At 40.1% G+C, this 17,952-nt stretch overlaps 1 protein-coding gene across 2 annotated transcripts in view; it reads left to right on the forward strand.

Moving 5' to 3' along the window:
- PCSK5 (proprotein convertase subtilisin/kexin type 5) overlaps positions 1-14,421 on the forward strand; it is a 280,415-nt gene extending 265,994 nt beyond the window's left edge. For both annotated transcript variants that reach the window (XM_085214353.1, XM_085214354.1), the window contains 7 exons: positions 402-638; positions 1,104-1,334; positions 2,838-3,015; positions 4,196-4,413; positions 6,277-6,392; positions 12,056-12,242; positions 12,964-14,421. In XM_085214353.1, the coding sequence (XP_085070479.1) occupies positions 402-638; positions 1,104-1,334; positions 2,838-3,015; positions 4,196-4,413; positions 6,277-6,392; positions 12,056-12,242; positions 12,964-13,364 (1,568 nt within the window). In that variant the 3' untranslated portion in view covers positions 13,365-14,421. The remainder of the gene's footprint in view (positions 1-401; positions 639-1,103; positions 1,335-2,837; positions 3,016-4,195; positions 4,414-6,276; positions 6,393-12,055; positions 12,243-12,963) is intronic.
- The last annotated feature ends 3,531 nt before the right edge of the window (positions 14,422-17,952 follow it).

Raw genomic sequence — 17,952 nt, forward strand, 5'->3', positions numbered from 1 at the left:
AAAAGAAAATCAAACAACACTATTAAACCAAGTACTCATAACAAAGTTAGCAACTGAATCCAAGCTCTAGCCAAACATTCTGACTAAATATTCCAACCAGATTCATATAATAACAAATCAAACAGAAGTTCAGAAATAAGCAACTATGTCCACCAGTACACAGTGGCAGAATTGTTTGGTTATTATCAATAAAAAATGAATAGCTGATTTTGCTCCTCAGATCCTTGAGAAGAAGCAGAAATGCTTCATGAGAACTAGGATACTATGGGCAATTTGGAAGGGAAAGTTAGAAGATACATTCCCAAGCCGTCTGCTTGTCTCCTGTTATGACATGCACTGTGCCCTGACATACTGAAGTCAGTGTAAGCACTTTTGCTTACGTTGTTTGTTGTTCTCTGTAGAGTGTGTGAATGGGTTCTTCCTGCATGAAGGGAAATGTGTAGAGGAGTGCCCTACCCAATTCTATGCTGAAGACAAGCACTGCTTTCCGTGCCATGGAGACTGCAAGGACTGCAATGGACCAGACTCAGACGACTGTATTGAGTGTGCAGTCAGCTACTTTGTCCTATATGATGGCATGTGTTCTGAAGAGTGCCCTGAAGGGACTTACTATGAAGATGAGACAGACGACTGTCAAGGTTGGTAGATGCTATTTTCTCCAGAATGTCAGTAAGATAGAAGTAGACTAGCAAAACACTATTCTAAAAAGACCTGCCCTTCCTGACCATGGCTATCTATGTCTTGGAAATGGAGGGGATAACAAAGGCAGAAAAAATATCAAGTGCAGTTTACAAAAATTAGAGAAACTCCAGAGAGGAAGGCAACAAAACTAGAATGTGTTTATTGAACCACTCTGGTAAAGCGCTGAGTGTTGCTGTAGACAGTAAATTGAAAATCACTACTCAGTCAGTGCAAAAGGAAACCTAAGGAACTGGCTGCACAACACCAAAAATACTGAATAGTTTGACTATGCAGAAGCAGAGATTTTTCTCTATTTCTCTCAGCCTTTCACTCTGAGATGGAGATTGCTCCTCGCAAAATTTAAATTGAAATAATAATATGAAACGTAGTATGGTGACATTCCTACTGTTTCTCCATTTCAGCATGCAATAGGACATGCAAGACTTGTTCTTCATCCGCTGCCTGCCTTACATGCAGAAACGGCCTGATCCTGAATCGTAACGGGCACTGCATGCTATCTGGACACTGCTCTCGCACCGAGTACTATGATGAGAAAACTGAGACCTGCAAAACTTGTCATAAGAAATGTTTTCACTGCTCAGGACCAACTGAACACCAGTGTATTAGTTGTGCAAATAACCGCTATCTTTTCAGTAAGTGTCTTGCTCCTATTTATAGGCTTTATTCCACACTGGCAGCATGGAATAAACAAGCTTATGTGATATTCATAAAGCAACATTTAGGACTGCTTTAGACAATCTAAATATTGCAATGTAGATCTGATAAGTAGAAGACTTGCTCAGTGATAACTACTTTTTGTAGAGCTACCTGGAAACATTGAAAGACAGAGCAAAATCGTCATTCAGGGTTGGCTACTCACAAAGACTTCTAAGTAGCAACAAATCCCATAGCTAAACAAAATGGTTGTTTTTTTTTTTTTAATTCACTTCCTTTTTACTGTCACTGTTGTTTTCTATAAAGATCTTAAGAAGAGGAGAGGGACAATCTTTTCTTTTTGTAAGCACAATGAAATCACAGTTTTCATGCTGACTTGTTTAATTCCTGCAGAAATCTGATGAGCAGATAAATACTTAAATAGAAATGTTAAAAATTGTTCCTGGATCACAATGTCAGTCTCAAGTGGATAGCTGAGATGTAAAACTACTTTGCTTTTGTGACTTGGAGTAAAAGTCTATTGTCTCAGCAACAAATTGATAAAGAGTATAAAATACTTCAATTCTTTGTAATTTTTTCAAGACAAAATTTAGAAAATCAGTTGGAGAGAAACTGATTAAAATGATCTTTCATGCCAGAAACACACAAAGTAAGCCTGAGGTGAAACTGATCCCAAGATGTTTGTGTTTAATCTGATGCAGATTTTGCATTCTTAAATTTTGGATGCTTTGCATTAGATCTGTGTTTTATATCAACACATTAAATTGTTTTGCACAATTACCATTAGTGAAAAAAAAGGAAGTATCTTTATTTCCCCAATTTTAATCATTAAAATGTGAAAACAAGTTAGATAGTAAGTATTAAGCTACTAGCTAGATGGTCACTGCTCTCTTGCAGTGCTTGCAGTTATTTGAATCACTTAGTTTCTTATTCCTGATTCCTGTCCTGCTAATAACCCACTGATATTTCAGTCAGTGTGATGTACCTGATACATTTGGCAGTATTGGAGACATTTATTCTTGTAACATAAAGCATCAGCTACATACAGGGGTAAAGACCAGCAAATAAAAGTCACTAAATTTCAGATTCATCATATACACAGAATGGAGTGAGATTGATACTTTTAAGAGTGAAAACTATAGGAAATGTTTATGCCTATGGAACGCTTCTTCATTATTATTTCTTCTTTCGTATATTTTAAATGAAATCACAGTTGTTCATTATTATGCACTATGCATTTATATTCTCTAAAGATAAAAAAATTATCTGCTCTGAAGATCATGCTATTGTACATGAAGTACAGAAATGAGGATGACTTAACTGAAAAGGCTTAGAAGTTACTATGTCCCAGCATTCCCTTTTCTTGCTCTGGTACAAGTGTTAACAGCATCTCCTGTTAGAGTCTAATCTAGGAATACTTTGCAAGTTATTTTATAGCAGCAAATACTATGACATGCTGTTCCTCATTGCTCTCTGTGCAGATACAACCTGTATTGAAACATGCCCAGCTGGGTACTATGCTGACAGTGATGAAGGACAGTGTTCCCCATGCCACATCACCTGTGCCACCTGCAGTGGAAAACACAGCTCACAGTGCCTTTCCTGTAAACCAGGCTTGTACAGGCAAGGAAAAGGATGCGTAAGCCAGTGTCCAACGGGGTAAGGTCCAAGGTCTTTAGCAAAGAGAGAGCTACAGCACAGAGAGCACTTTGAAACATTAGGTTGTTTCTCTCCTATTTATTTTAGAGTCAAGCAGAATTAAATTTCATTTCCAGCAAAAATGTCTTATGCTGTTGCAGTACAGAGGCAGTTGAAAACCTCACCTCATTGTATAAAACTAGAATGTTTGCTCCCGAATTGGGACTATCTGACATTATGTGGTCATTCTCGCTCTCTGAGGATGCTCCTACGTTATGTTTATATAGAAAAGAGTGGAGCAGAATAAATATTGTAAGTTATCAGCTTCAGCACAGGAAGCAAGCACCCTTGCAGGCTCCACCTAATTTGAAATTTAGATGAGATGACTTTTGTTTTGCATTAAGCAAATATTTATAAGCAATCATAATAAAACCAACCACTAAAACATGTTTTAACTGAGTGGTCAAACTCCTGGACAGCAACTTAATTAACATGAGTATATTCAATTTCAAAATGTGAATTCAATTAGTTCTTGTGACTATGTCACAAAAATTTAAATCTAGAAATTGGACTTATGATTTGTGGCTCAGGTCCATTTGATTTTGCAGTAATGCAGCCATGCTGGCATTCAAATTCAGTTATCATTCTATTAAACTGGAAGTTCTGTAATGGCCATATCTCAGCACAGCCACAAAGCAGCTCTTTCCCTTTTTCTTCTGACTGCACAACTTAGATGAACCAATTGTCCCTCTGTTGGAACCCTCTGCCTAAGCCTGCTTATGGATTGAAAGAAATCATGAAATTGCTGAATTTCCATCTGACAGCAGGTCATCAGGATAGTGAGAAACTCTTATTGCTTAACCAGTATCTCACAAGACAACTCTGGCAAAATCAAAATGGAGCTTATGTTTTCTGGGTCCTGTCTATTTACATACTTATTTTGTACCTGAATTCATTTTCAATTTTAGAAAGCCTTTCTTTGTACACTCTCAATTTTACAAAGACTTGTTTCATAGCTAAATTTCAATGGTCAAGAATATTCATTCTGTTTCCACTGGGACTGCAAATATTTACTGTGATCGCATAATTATCACTTTTATATATTCATGTAATCAGAGAAAGAGCTCATGACGAAAGGTGTTCTGGTTTTCCTGCCATTGTTAGACATTTTGCACAGCCACAATTATCAAATCTGTTTCAGCTATTTTGCACAAAACTCCACTGGGTCATGCGAGCGCTGCCACAAGGGCTGTAAGGAGTGCATGGGGCCTCAACCAACAGACTGCCTTTCCTGTGATACATACTTCTACCTGCTGCACTCCAAGAACCAATGTGTTAGCTCTTGTCCTGAATATTACTATGAAAACAAGGATGAAAAAGTCTGTGAAAGATGCCACCCTTTCTGCCGAACTTGCAAAGGTAAAAGCATACACTCTGCTTTGGCAACATAAAAGAGATTATCAAAACACCTGCCAAGATTACCAAGCCACTTCTGTCTCCTTTCTTTTCCTCCCTCTGCTCCAAGATCTGTAAACACACAACAAAAAGGTGTGCTGTGCATAACCCTGCCAGCCGTCAATAATCTCTGGCCACAGCAGGCAGCCAAGACCTCCCCAGCAGCTGCCAGCTTCTCCTACATCCCAGGGTTTCTCACTCTTCTGGCTGCTTCATGTTGCCACCCTGCCTTTAAAGTATCAATCAACCAAGATCAAAGCAAGAATATGAATTTCCAGCAGGCTCCCCATGGGGCCACCTGCAGGCACTAAGCACAGACCAGCCATACAGGGGAGCAGGGAGAGTGAGTTCCCAGAGGGCGGTAATTAAGTTTTCAGTCAGCCAGGCCTCACACAAAGATGCTCATCCACTTCAAAATAAAAGGGCTCTGTTGCCTACACAGCTACACTCTGCTTCTTGCACAAACACTGAATAATATCTCCATGTTTAAGCTAACTTACTATTTATTACTCTGTGAAAGCCAAGGGATTTAAATTTAACCTCAGATCTTTGTGGTCGGTAAAGGAAAGAGCAGAAAATCAACAGCTAACAGCACTTAAGATAAGGCCATAAAGCATATCTTCAGTGTGGGGGAAAAAACATCAGTGTGATGTCTGCTGTTTTTAATACAGTTAGGTATTTTACCATGTTTATTTTGAGATATGTTTTCTTCTATGTCACCCTCACCCTCATATTCAGTTTCTTCACTTCCCTCTACAATACTGTGTGCAATTTGGAATGGGGCAACATTAGTCCACTTGGAATGAGTGTCATCAGATGATAGCTGGAAGCTTCTGCTCCACAGCTCAGACTACCCCATGCAGTGTACAACAGTTGTTTTGGATGGTGGATATGTTGGATAGCACAGATGGCTAACTGCAACATAACAATATTTAAAATTGTGGAAATGGTTCCAAGAGTAAAGCAACCTTCAAGAACTATTAAAATGTGACTGCGTAGCAGCATTATAATATAATATATATAATATATTAATATTATAACGAATAGTTTAATTTGGATTTGGGACAAAAATATTGCCATTTAACTTATAGACAATTTCTAATCATGAATTTTGTTTTATTGATAAAATTACTACAGAAGACATTTTCTACTGTAGTTACTACTAAGATAAAATACAAGCTCATCCTCTTAAATAACAAATCTGTAGCTGTTTTGGAATGCATCTGCACTCCTTATGCACAGGAAAAGAAGTCTCTTCTTTCTCAAGACCAGAAAAGATAGTAAATTAACTGAGTCATAGAAAGTTGCTAACTTCACCTGTTTAACTTTTGCTAACATGAACTAGTACATTTTTTTCCTTTCAGACAATGGAAGAAAACACCTAGTTGCAGGGAAACTGACAGATGCATTGTAACAATTAGGACAAACCACTCACTTCAATGCTCCACAGAAACACTGTGGGCAGCATCTGCCTTCTCACAAAACACAAAACACTCACAAAACATGCACCGTTCTAAATGATCCTCCTGAATGCAACTCAGCTTCCCTGTACAATGGGTTCCTTAATCATGTTGTCATGAAGATATTCATGAATTAAGAAATGCAGTTTTGGAATACACAAAATCTCAAGCATCATGCATATGCTGCTCAATACCATTTTAATACCATTTTCTTCAAGCTGGACCTGCCACTTAAGATTCTTGAACTTGACAAGTATCCCTTTTCATTGGTAGTAGTGATCAGCATGAAGTTAGATGAGAATTTTTACAGTTTTAACATTGTTGTTTTATTGTTGTTTTAATATAGTTGTTTTATTTGCCTCTTTAGGAAAAGAAGGATTCAGCTGCACGTCTTGTGTATGGAGTTACAGTTTGTTAAACGGAATATGCAGCTCAGACTGCTTTGCAGGTTACTACAAAGTCCAGGAGGCACCAGAACAAGAGGTAATATTCATAGGCATTTGGTCCTGTGATTAGTATGCTGAACTTCAACTTCTGAACACAACACAAATACAGAATGTTCTTTGAGTTTTCAAGGCTTAAAAAATGCGTACTTTTTTCTTCTCTTGGCATTGTTTCTCTTTTCGGGTCTTTCTATTATTGAACACTTCTCTAAGAGTAAATATAAAGACACTACTCTGTCAAAGATGATACCAAACTCATGTGAACAAAATCAATTATATTAGTAAAAGAGTATTTATTTTATCCTAATTTAACTGGATTTCCACAGGGATTTCTGCTTGTGAGAAATCATATCACATTCCTGATAGGCAGTTCTGCTAGCAGAAATCTAGTGAAAAGAGAAGCTGAAGTTAAAGCTGCATATTTAATAGAATAGGATCACAATCAGGTTTGGGTCTGTGCAGCTATCTGCTTCTGGGTTTTTACACCAACTGTCTTTCAAAGATGTTTGTTCAAGAATATAACAACAAAGTAAGACAACTGGCTGGAGATGACAGAATGTCACAATCACAGAACTGGAGAAGTTGGAAAGGATCTCAAGAGATCGAGTCCAACTTCCCCCCCAGTTGGTCACACAGGTAGACATCCAGATACATCCTAGATGTCTCCATAGAATGAGACTCCATAACTTCTCTGGACAACCTGTTCCAGTGCTCTGTCACTCTTACTGTGAAGAAGTTCTTCAATATGTTAAGATGAAATTTCCTATGTTCAAGTTTTAGTTCATTACTCCTTGTTCTATTTCTATGCACCACCAAGAGCCTGGCCTCATCCATTTACTCCCACCACCCTTTAGATATTTATAAACATTTATCACATCCACCCTCAGTCTTCTTTTTCCCAGGCTGAACAGACACAGATTCCTCAGTCTTTCCTCACACTGGAGATGCTCCACCTATCACCTTCTTAGCCTTCCACTGGCTTCTACTAGGAAATCCCTGTCTTCTTTGAACTGGGGAGTCCAGAACAGGACACAGTATTCTAAATGTGTCCTCACCAGGACAGAGTAGAGGGGGAGGATCACTTCCCTTGACTGGCTGGCCATACTCTTTTTAATGCACCTCAGGTCACAAGGGCACACTGGTGGCTCATGGTCAACCTATTGTCCACCAGAACACCCCGGTCCTTCTCCACAGAGCTCCTCTCCAGCAGGTCGTCCCCTAACCTACACTGATGCACGTGGTTATTCCTCCCCAGGAACACACTTGCTCTTGTTAGACCTCATCAGGTTCCTCCCTGCCTAACTCTCTGGTCTGTCCAGGTCTTGTTGACTGGCAGCACAGACTTCCAGTGTATCAGCCACTCCTCCCAGCATCAGCAAACTTGCTGAGGGTGGACTCAATCCATTAATCCAGATCATTAATGTTGATGTTGAACAAGACTGGACCCAGCACCAACCCCTGGGGAACATCACTAGTTACAGGCCTCCAACTGGCTTCTGTGCTACTGACGACAACCCTCTGAGCTCTGTCAGTCAGCCAGTCCACCCGACTGTATACTCATCTATCCCACACTTTCTAAGTTTCATTACAACGATGCTGTGGGAGACAATGTCAAATGTATTGCTGAAGTCAAGGCAGACAGCATCCACCGCGCTCCTCCTATCTACCCAGCTAGTGATTACAGCATAGAAGGATGGTCAAGCATGCTTTCCCCTTGGTAAATATATGCTGACTACTCCTGATGACCTTCTTCTCTTCTAACTGCCTGGAGAGGGTATCCAGAACATGTTGTTCCATCACCTTTCCAAGGACAGAGGTGAGGCTGACTGGCCTGTAGTTCTTGCCCTTTCTGAAGACTGGAGTGACTCATACTAACTATCCTCCAGTTTTCACACACCTCTCCTGTTTGCCAAGACTCTTCAAACATGACAGGGAGAGATTCAGCAATCATCTCCACCAGCACTCTCAGCACATGTGGGTGCATCCCATCAAGGCCCATGTATTTTTTGTGTTGATTTTAGCTAGATACTTTCTGACCAGATCTTCCTCGACCAACAAGAAGTATTCGTTTCCCCAGACTCTCTCTCTTACTTCCAGGCTGTAGAATTCCTGAGAGCTAGTCTTATCATTAAAGACTGAGCAAGGAAAGCATTCAGAATCTTTGCTTTCTCCGCATCCTCTGTTACCAGGGCACTCACTTCATTTATTAAGGGACCCAGATAAGATTTTCTCTAATCTTCATTTTATTGCTGACATACTTAAAAACAAAACAAAACAAAACAAAAGAAACAAAAACTTTTCTTGTTTTCCTTTACCTCCTTTGCGAGGCTTAATTCAAAAAGAGTCTTAGCCTTCCTTGTTGTATCCCTACAGGCCTTGAAAACATTCCTATATTCTTCCCAGGTGGACAGGCCCTTTTTACACATTTCATGGACCTTCTTTCCCTTTAGTTTATCCATGAGTTCCTTGCTCATCCATGCAGGCCTCCTGTTGAATTTCCCCCATTTCTTACTCTTAGTGATGCACTGATCTTGAGATCGGAAGAAGTGATGTTTAAGTGTCAACCAACTCTCTTTAGCCCATGGGAACTCAGAGGAGAACACTGCTTGTGCTCCTGATCTCTTTAACACCTTTCCAAGGGATTCAAAATCCCTTTTAATGTTCTGTAATTTCCTCATTACAACACCCTATGACCCAATGTGCATGACAACAAGTGGGTAGTAGTCTTCTTGTTTTATCAGAAGTGGTAAAGTCTTCTTAACATCTCTGACACATGTCCCAGAAGACAGTAAATGTTTCTGGAGAGGTTATCAGGACGGCAAATGGGGGCCTCAGTGCCTTCCAGCAAGGAGTCCCCAGCTACTAAGACACTTTGCCTCTTTTTTGTGGCCCTAGTTGTAATGAGATTCCTCGGTTGGCCCTTCACCACATGCTTGCTGTTTCCTGGGCTGCCTGGCATTCAGACACTCTTTTGTTTCCAACCCAAATCTTGAACTTGTTGCTCAGGGGGGGACTGTCAGGGTAAGAGGAAGGTACCTCCTTCTGCTCCATGCAGAAATGAAGATCCATACCATTTGTGTTGGGCGCTATCTTATTCTTTAGCCTCTAGGTGGGAAGCTGGTTTAGCTGCTTTTCCAGGCAGGGACTTATAAGAAGACTGCTGGTCATCATGCGTCAGTTCAAACCTCCTCCTAAGTCCCCCTCTCTGATTCCCAGGTGCCTCTCAGCCTGCTGATTTCTTCTCCAGCCTGGGCATCTGCTCAGGAAATTAACTGAGCAAGACACACCTGTATCAATTACATCCATCCCCCTCCTCCTCCTCCTTTGCCATAGAGCAATTTCCAGATTCTAACTCCCCACAGCTGAAGGTCTGGGCAGCTCTCTCACTTCCTGGGAGGTCTGTCTGAGAGTGCTTCTCAGCCCATGCAGGTTGAGGGTCCCATATCTGCCTTTTTGCCACAGCCTGTCTGCCACGCCGGGTGATCACCATGTTGGTATTAACCAACCAATCTCTCCTTGCAGCCCCAAATGGAAAGAGGAACATGCCCTGCTTGCCTGCCCTGAGCGAACTGCCCACACAAACTGCCACACCATGCTCTGTTTGCCCGTCCTGTTCACTGTGCTCCCTGGTTGCCACCTTTGTATCTGTGAGGTGTGGCCCCACTGCTCTTGGCCCCACCCCAACACATCAGAGCTCTGCCTCCAAGCGCAGGGCAATGGTACCCAGCAGAAGTAGGCTGTCCCTTGCCCACTGAGGCACTTCCCTGCTTTGGTGCAGAATGTGTGCCCCAGAGCTGAGTGCCTCACAAAAAAGAAAAAAATAATGTTGCATAACCTGAAGTCTCTGGCTTGAAATTTCCCATATAAGGGCTGCTCCATAACTGTGAACATGAAAAAAAAACCTAGGAGCTGAGGACCACAGAGGTGCATGGTTCTTTTTAAGAGATCCAGATCTCCTGCTGTCTCCCCATATTTTGTCCAGCCTCTTAGATTCAGGACAAGCAGCCCTGCAGGTCTGAGATCAAGTGTGGTGACAGGTTTCTGGCACTTCAGATGCTTACAGTGGGTTTGTTGATCTTGGTCCCAGGCCAGAAAAAATAGTTCATATTTCCCATTAGGCCAGGAAATACAAACATTGGAAGCTCTGAACTGCCTCACAACATACAGCAAAGTAGGTATGACAGTGATGAGCACCACTAGTATTATTTGGAATTTGAGAAGTTTTTGAATCTGTCCTCTTAGCACCAGTATTCTTCAGTATCTTTATTGATGGTCTAGACAGTGAGTATGCAAGAGACAGGAAGCTGAGTGGTGCAGCTGATATATCAGTAGGAAGGGATATCATCAAAAGGGATCTGTACAGACTTGAAAAGTGGGTTCGTGTGAACACAGTGAGAATCAACAAGACCAAGTACAAGGTGCTGCATTTGGGCTGGTGTAATCCCAGGTGTGTGTGCAGATTGGAAGAACTTGAGAGACATGCAGAAAAGGACTTGGGTAATCTGGTAGATGAAAAACTGGAGATGAGCCAACAGCGTGCACTTAAAGCCCAGGAGGTCAACAGTACAGATGCAGAGGCTACATCAACAGAGGGGCAGCCAGCAGGGAAAGGAAGGTGATTGTCCCTCTCTGTTCTGCCATTGTGAGTACTGTGTCCAGGCCTGGTGCCCCCAGTACGTGAAAAAATGTAGAGCTGTTGGAGAAGGTCCAGCCAGGAAGATAATCAGAGAGCTGGAACACCTCTCCTATGAAGTAAGGCTGACGGAGCTAGGCTTGTTCAGTAAGCTTCGAGGAAACCTCACTGGACACTTTCAGTATTTGAGGGGAGCTTATAATAAGGAGGTAGACCATCATTTCACATGGTCTGATAGTGACATGACTAAAAGATGGAAGATTTAGATTAGATATTATGAGGAAATCTTTTATGCAGATGGTAGAGTTGCACTGGCACAAGCTGCCCAGAGAAGATGTGGATGCCTCATCCATGGAAATGTTCAAGGCAAATTTGGATGGGGACCTGGGCAGCCTTTTCTAGTGGGTGGCAGCCCTGCCCATGGCAGGGAGTTGGAACAAGGTAAACCTTAATCTCTTTTCCAACCCAAGCCATTGACACATATGACTGTGCTTCTGCAAAATAGAACCAATGCAAGCTAAAAAAATTTACGTTGCTACAAAATTTCCAGCCAGCTTTACTCCTTATTTCTGTCCCTTCCCTAATTGGAAAGGGAATTAATTCTCTCATTTTCTTCCTTTCTATTCTTTTTTTATTTATTTATTTTTCTTCTCTCAGCGTATTTTCACTTGCTTCTCCCATCTCAGTACTTTCAATTATATTCTTGAATACACTTTCTGAAGGCTGCTTTGACATCATTAGTGCCAAAGAGCCACAAATATATTATGATAGTACTAGTAAAAGAAAAACACTCTTTGGACAAAAAGCTTATATTTGGAGTGAGTTCTAGCCAGCTGTCTTGCTAAGTCAGATATCTAAGCTCATACAAGTCTTCATCCATCTTCCTACAAGTAGATCAGTGCAAACCTAACAAGTATTAACAAAATTTCAGTTTTCCTACTCCCTACAGTATTTTGCAATTGATACCATTGGCATCCAGATGTGACCACTCAGTGAATCTAGGGCAGCATTGTCACGTTAGGGCCAAGGAAGATGAAAAGAAGGGTGCATTGTTTGTTCTGTGTCTGTAGGAGGATGAGACAAAGTGTGAGAGATGTGACAGCACATGCACGGAGTGCAAGGGACCTGGACCTCTCAACTGTACCATCTGCCCAGCTGGCATGCAGCTCTACCTGGAGGAAGGCCGCTGCCTACCCTGCTGCAGTGACACTGACCCAGCAGGCATCCTAGAGTGCTGTGACTGCAGTGAAACACAAGGTATGACCATCCTGAGGGGCAGTAATGCTGCTGATGGATGTTATGACTGACTAAGGTGACTTTTAGTGGTGAAAAGTGGAAAACAGCAAAAATGTGCTGCTGAGCTACAACTATGAGATGTATTTCTACTGCTCCATCACTAGAATAGGAAGGACTTTACCCAAATAACAGCAATTGCAATTAGTGCAGGAGTTACCACCTTCTCTCATTCGCATCTATTGTGCCAAGTAGCCAAGCTTTTCATAAAACATTTGACTGGGAAATGCTTTCTTCAATAAATAGCAATTCAAAACAAATCATTTTAAACTCCTAAGTTAAAATCATACTGTCGACTTCAGAACAGCTGTAGTGTTTTATACAGTTGATGATCTGTAAGGTGGAAAAATATTTTTATAGAGCAAACTGAAACAATTATGAGAAACAGGCTCAGGGCACACAACCTGTCTTCAAGTCTTTCTAGGTGCCTGATAGTGAAAAGTATATCTTGGGAAGGGGAGAGATTCTCCATTTCTTGCCTACTCTCAGATAGAAAGACTATCTATTGTCTACTTATTAGCTTCTGAGTTTCTTTCAGATTACTGCTAGTCTAATAAAGAAACAAAGCTGTTTCAACAACCTTGCTTACTTACATCATCACAGTTATATACTTAGTCTTTTAAAACAAACTCACCAATTCACACAATTTCATTTAATTTTTATTTTATTTTATTGCTGTTGTCAGATGATTGTGTATTACGGACTACGCTACCACCAGCAAGCAAAAACAAAAGCTCTTTCTTTGTCATTATCTGCATTTTATTTATCCTTGTCATTGGAGCCATTGTAGTCATCTGGAGAAAATCAAAATCAAAACCACGCACTGCCAGTAAAGGTAGGTATGAGAAGCTGACAAATGACTCCAAAACCCTTCCTTCCTATGCGAGCAATTATCATGAGAGCCCAAGTTATCAGGAAGACCAAGTGATAGAATACAGAGATCGAGATATCGAAGATGATGAAGAAGATGACATTGTATATATGGGTCAGGATGGCACAGTCTATCGTAAATTTAGATATGGACTTTTGAAGGATGATGAAGAAGATGAGCTTGAATATGATGATGAAAGTTATTCATTTAGATAACTCTCTATTGTCTTATGAATTTTCTGCTCTGTTGCTTTTCCCATAAAATTCCAGCAATTTAGTTAAGTATGTTTATTTACTCCTTTTCAGGCTGAACTTAAGATTTTAACTAATGCTTATTTTGAGAGCAGAATGATTTCTAAAAACATTTTCTTCCTGAAGCTTTACATAACCCTCTTAGGCTTTTAAGTTGCACTCCAGATGTATGTTGTTTAAAAGAATACATTCCTATGCATTTTTGTGGACAGTAAATCCCTTCCCAATGCGTATGCACATGCATTATGATAAACACAAATACCCATTCAAATCATACATACATACTTACTGCAAACTTTACTACTCTCTTTTAAAATGGTGCAGATATAGACAAGATTGTTGTATTTGTCTACATGACAAATGTCATTGGAGTAGTGTGCCAGTAGTTTACTACATTGTGATTATAGTTAAATAGACTTTTGTATTAGCACAGGTAAGGTTTCTGGTTCTAGCCAGATTTTCTTTGTTGATGTCTATGCTACTCAAAGCCAACACATTTCTGCTTATAATCTTGTGGCATTGTTCCCAGTGAAATTATGCACCTATTACATCATTTTTAAGAGTTGAGATTATGACTACTCCAGATTGCTTCACTGTACTCATGGTTTGTATGAAAAATATTGAAAATATTTTATGTAAATAACAATCTCTGATTACTCTTTATTCAAGCGCTTGTTAGATAGTCTTTCATTGCACACACAGACTTCTTGGTTTACTGCAAAGGGAAATATGGTCTATAAATACTACCACAAAACAGCACTCCTTCTTTCCTTTCTAATTAGCTTCTCAAGCTACAAATGATTTAAATACCATTTGTTCAAGTAAGTTTCACATTTCTGATGTAAATGTCTCAAGTTTATTGGAGGATGGCAAAGGGGATAACTAATATTTATTTAGTAATGTAATTTAAAGGAACACAGTAATGTGATTTTTGTATTACTATGAAAATTTAATTCATTGTACTAAAGGATGCTCTTTATGGCCCTTTACTGTGAAAGAATAAATTCTTTGCACAAAACCATTTTGAAAATGTTATTATTTATCAAGTTTTCCTCTCCTCTTTCCTTTTGAGCTCTTTTGGAGCTTTGTAACTAGAAATAACTCTGGACCTGTAAATCAACTACATTTAATGGCTGCAAAGGAATTGTGTGAGAATATCTAATTTTTATAGCTCGATTCCTAAGTGGTATTTCTTGCAAAAAGTATTTACAAATACCTTCAGATCTTTTCATCTGTATGTTCAAAGAAGTTCTAAGGAGAAGACCACTGTTTCCATTTTGAATTTTAATCTTTAGATTGTTACATCTTCAACAAGAATGCAAAATTATGTGAGTTCAAAAAAGTCAAAGCAAGGACCTTCATTTATCAGAAGTTTCACAAGAGGAAGAAGTTTCGCAGAGAGGAAGGTACTCTGGAAAGATGCATCTTATCTGGCACTTTATTTCAAGTTCTTCTCTGAAGTAGTTCTGAAAAAGAAAAAAAAAGGGAGAGTGAACAATCAGAATGAAAGGTCATATTGAATGAAAGAATTTTGAATGCCTTATTTTGCTCTCCTAACCTTGTTTGTATTAACATGCTTTGTCATTAATGATTTATTTAACAATTGTAAGAATTTGCTATGAAAACCTGGAATCTCCTCATCACATTTCAAAGGCTTAATTCTAGCTGCATCTGAGTATTTTGAAATCACTCTGACAAATGCAGAGAGTACCTTGTGTATGCGATCACTCTAACATTTCCATCATTTTAATTAAGTTTCTTGTATTTTACTGTACTCTGAATGGTTATGTATTTTGAATAAGCCAAAGTGTGCAAATACAAAAAAAGCCAATTCTCTCTCTTACTTCCTCCTCCACCCATCATAGTAAGAAAGATGTTCCTCTCTCTTACTTCCTCCTCCACCCATCATAGTAAGAAAGATGTTCCAAAGAGAGCTAGTATATTTCAAAAACACAAGGCTGCTATAGAAACTCTTGCATCTGACTATCTGTTCTCTAGTTCTTTTTTTCTAATGTGCCTGAATTCTTCTGATCTTCAGTAAACTCCCGCTTTTGTCAGTAGTTTATGGGCTGGTTCGGCCTGGTTCCGTGACTAGTGGGGTAGAGGATCTGTAGATCCGTGCCTCTGGAAAGGGGAAGCAGAAGATCCTGAATAATTAAAAACAGAGGCAATGATTGGAGGAGAAACAAACTAATTTACTAAATATGGTATTGGAATGCAAAATAACACACTATAATACAATATAATTAGAATTGAAGCTAATAAATCAAATGTAATGAGAGAGAGTATCCAAAAGGTGGAAAGACCTCATCATCGTTGGGTCAAGCAGCAGGGAGGAGAGCTGAAAAAGGGAAAAGAGCACATCAGGTGAGCTTCCAAGGCTTTGTATCTGTTCCCCCTGAGCAAAAATGATAACAGAACAGCAAACATTCTTCTGGGGAATGTTTTTTTTTTCTCTTCTGGGATGGATATCCAGACATGGAGCAGTAAGTCTTTAACTCCCAGTGCACTACATGATGTTATGATGTGGAATACCAATAACCAAAAATCATAAAACCATGACAGCTTTCTCATTTTCTGAGTCTTTTTTCCTCCACATCAAGGCCCTTCAGTTTTCTCCTGCCTTAAGGCTTCACTCTGTACCTTCTTGCCATTCCTATTAATCCATGGAGTTTCTAAAGACCTTAATTCTTCTCAGATTACTTTTATTTTATCTACCTTTCTTCTAGGCATCCATTTCTGATTATCAGTAGTAAAGCTCTTTGAAAAAGATTTTGTGAAAATTGCATCTTCTGTGCAGGGCTACCACCACTTACCCTCGTGTAATCCAGGTATTTGATTTCAAAGGAAAGAGTAGATTATCAGGGTTCTTTAGCCTCCCTCTTTCCAGAGAACATAGAAAAAAGTTTGGTCTTCCATGACTTCACCCTGAAGTTTTGCTAGAAAAGAAGTGAAGGAAAGTGGATTGCAGGAGCCACTGTTCAAGTATCTTGAGACCAAGGCTCCTACCTCTGTGGGCTATTCTCTGACAAAACGATTTTTTGTAGAATCATAGAATGGCTTGGGTTGGAAGGGACCTCAAGGATCATCAAATTCCAATCCCTCTGCTGTAGGCAGAGTTGCCAATCATTAGATTATGTACTAGATTAGAGTGCCTAGGGTGCCTTGAACACCTTCAGGGACAGGGCCTCCACAACCTCTCTGGGCAGCCTGTTCCAGCACCTCACCACCCTCTCACTGAAAAGCTTCTCTGACATCTAATCTAATTCTCCCCTCCTTTAGGCTAACACCATTCCCCCTTGACCTTTGACTATCTACCCAGGCAAAAAGTTGATTTCCTTCCTCTTGATAAGCTTCCTTTAAATATTGGAAGGCAGTAATGAGGTCTCCCCAGAGTCTTCTTCAAGCGAAACAATTCCAACTCCCTCAACCTTGTCTTCAAAGAAGAGGTGCTCCAGCCCTCTGATCATCTTCCTAGCCTCTTTTGGACCCTCTCCAAAAGGCCCACATCTTTCCTTTACTGGGGGCCCCAGGCCTGGATGCAGTACTCCAGGTGGGACCTCACAAGGGCAGAGTAGATGGGGACAATCAACTTCCCAACCCTGCTGGCCACTCCTCTTCTGACATAGCCCAGGGTACTGTTGGCCTTCCATGCCATATACACATACTGCTGGCTCATGTTAAGTTTTTCATCTGCCAGGAACCATAAGTCCTTCTCAGCAGGGATACTTTCAAGGAGTTCTTCTCCCATTCTGTATACATATCTGGGATTATCGCAACCCAACTGCAAAACATAGCATTTCGTTTTATTGAGACTCCTTAGGTTCACAAGGGCCCATTGTTCGAGTTTATCATTATCTAGATAGCAGCCCCTTCTTTTGGCATATCAACTGCATCAGTCAGCTTGGTATCATCAGCAAACTTATGAGAATGCACCTGATCCCATTGTCTATGTCATTGATAATTAATGAGTACCAGTCCCAAGATAGACCCCTGGGGACACCTCTCATCACCAGCCTCTATCTGGACATAGAGCCATTGAGGACAACCCTCTGGCTGTGACCTTTCAACCACTTCCACAGTTTACCACATATTTGCTTCTTGGTCTTGCATGAGTACTGCAGTAGTGGCTGAAGACTTAGATAGGAGTTTCAAACTAAAAATGGGAATGTAAACAAGTTTAAAACAGTTAATGTAGTAGCCTTTCAAATGGAAATTGAGGCATTTAGTTTTCTCATGAAAAATAATGGGTGCCTCAAGAGAAATCATAGAATCACCAAGGTTGGAAAAGAACCCAAGATCACCCAGTCCAACCATCCTTCAAAAATACATATTTTTGCATTTAAAAATGTATTTACAATCAGATTTCCAAGTTTAAATTTTACCTACAGAAAAAATCTGATTATCCTTAGGTCACCACTTTCCAAAGCCACATACAGTGAGAGAGCAAGTTGGGGTGTAGGGGGTAGAAAGAATAATGTTTCAGAAAATAAACTAGTACTAATGATAGAATTTTTCAATTTCCCTCAGCATCTTATGTGTACATGTGATT

The sequence above is a fragment of the Meleagris gallopavo genome, chromosome Z (genome assembly GCF_905368555.1).
Source record: "Meleagris gallopavo chromosome Z, MGAL_WU_HG_1.1, whole genome shotgun sequence".
NCBI lineage: Eukaryota > Metazoa > Chordata > Aves > Galliformes > Phasianidae > Meleagris > Meleagris gallopavo.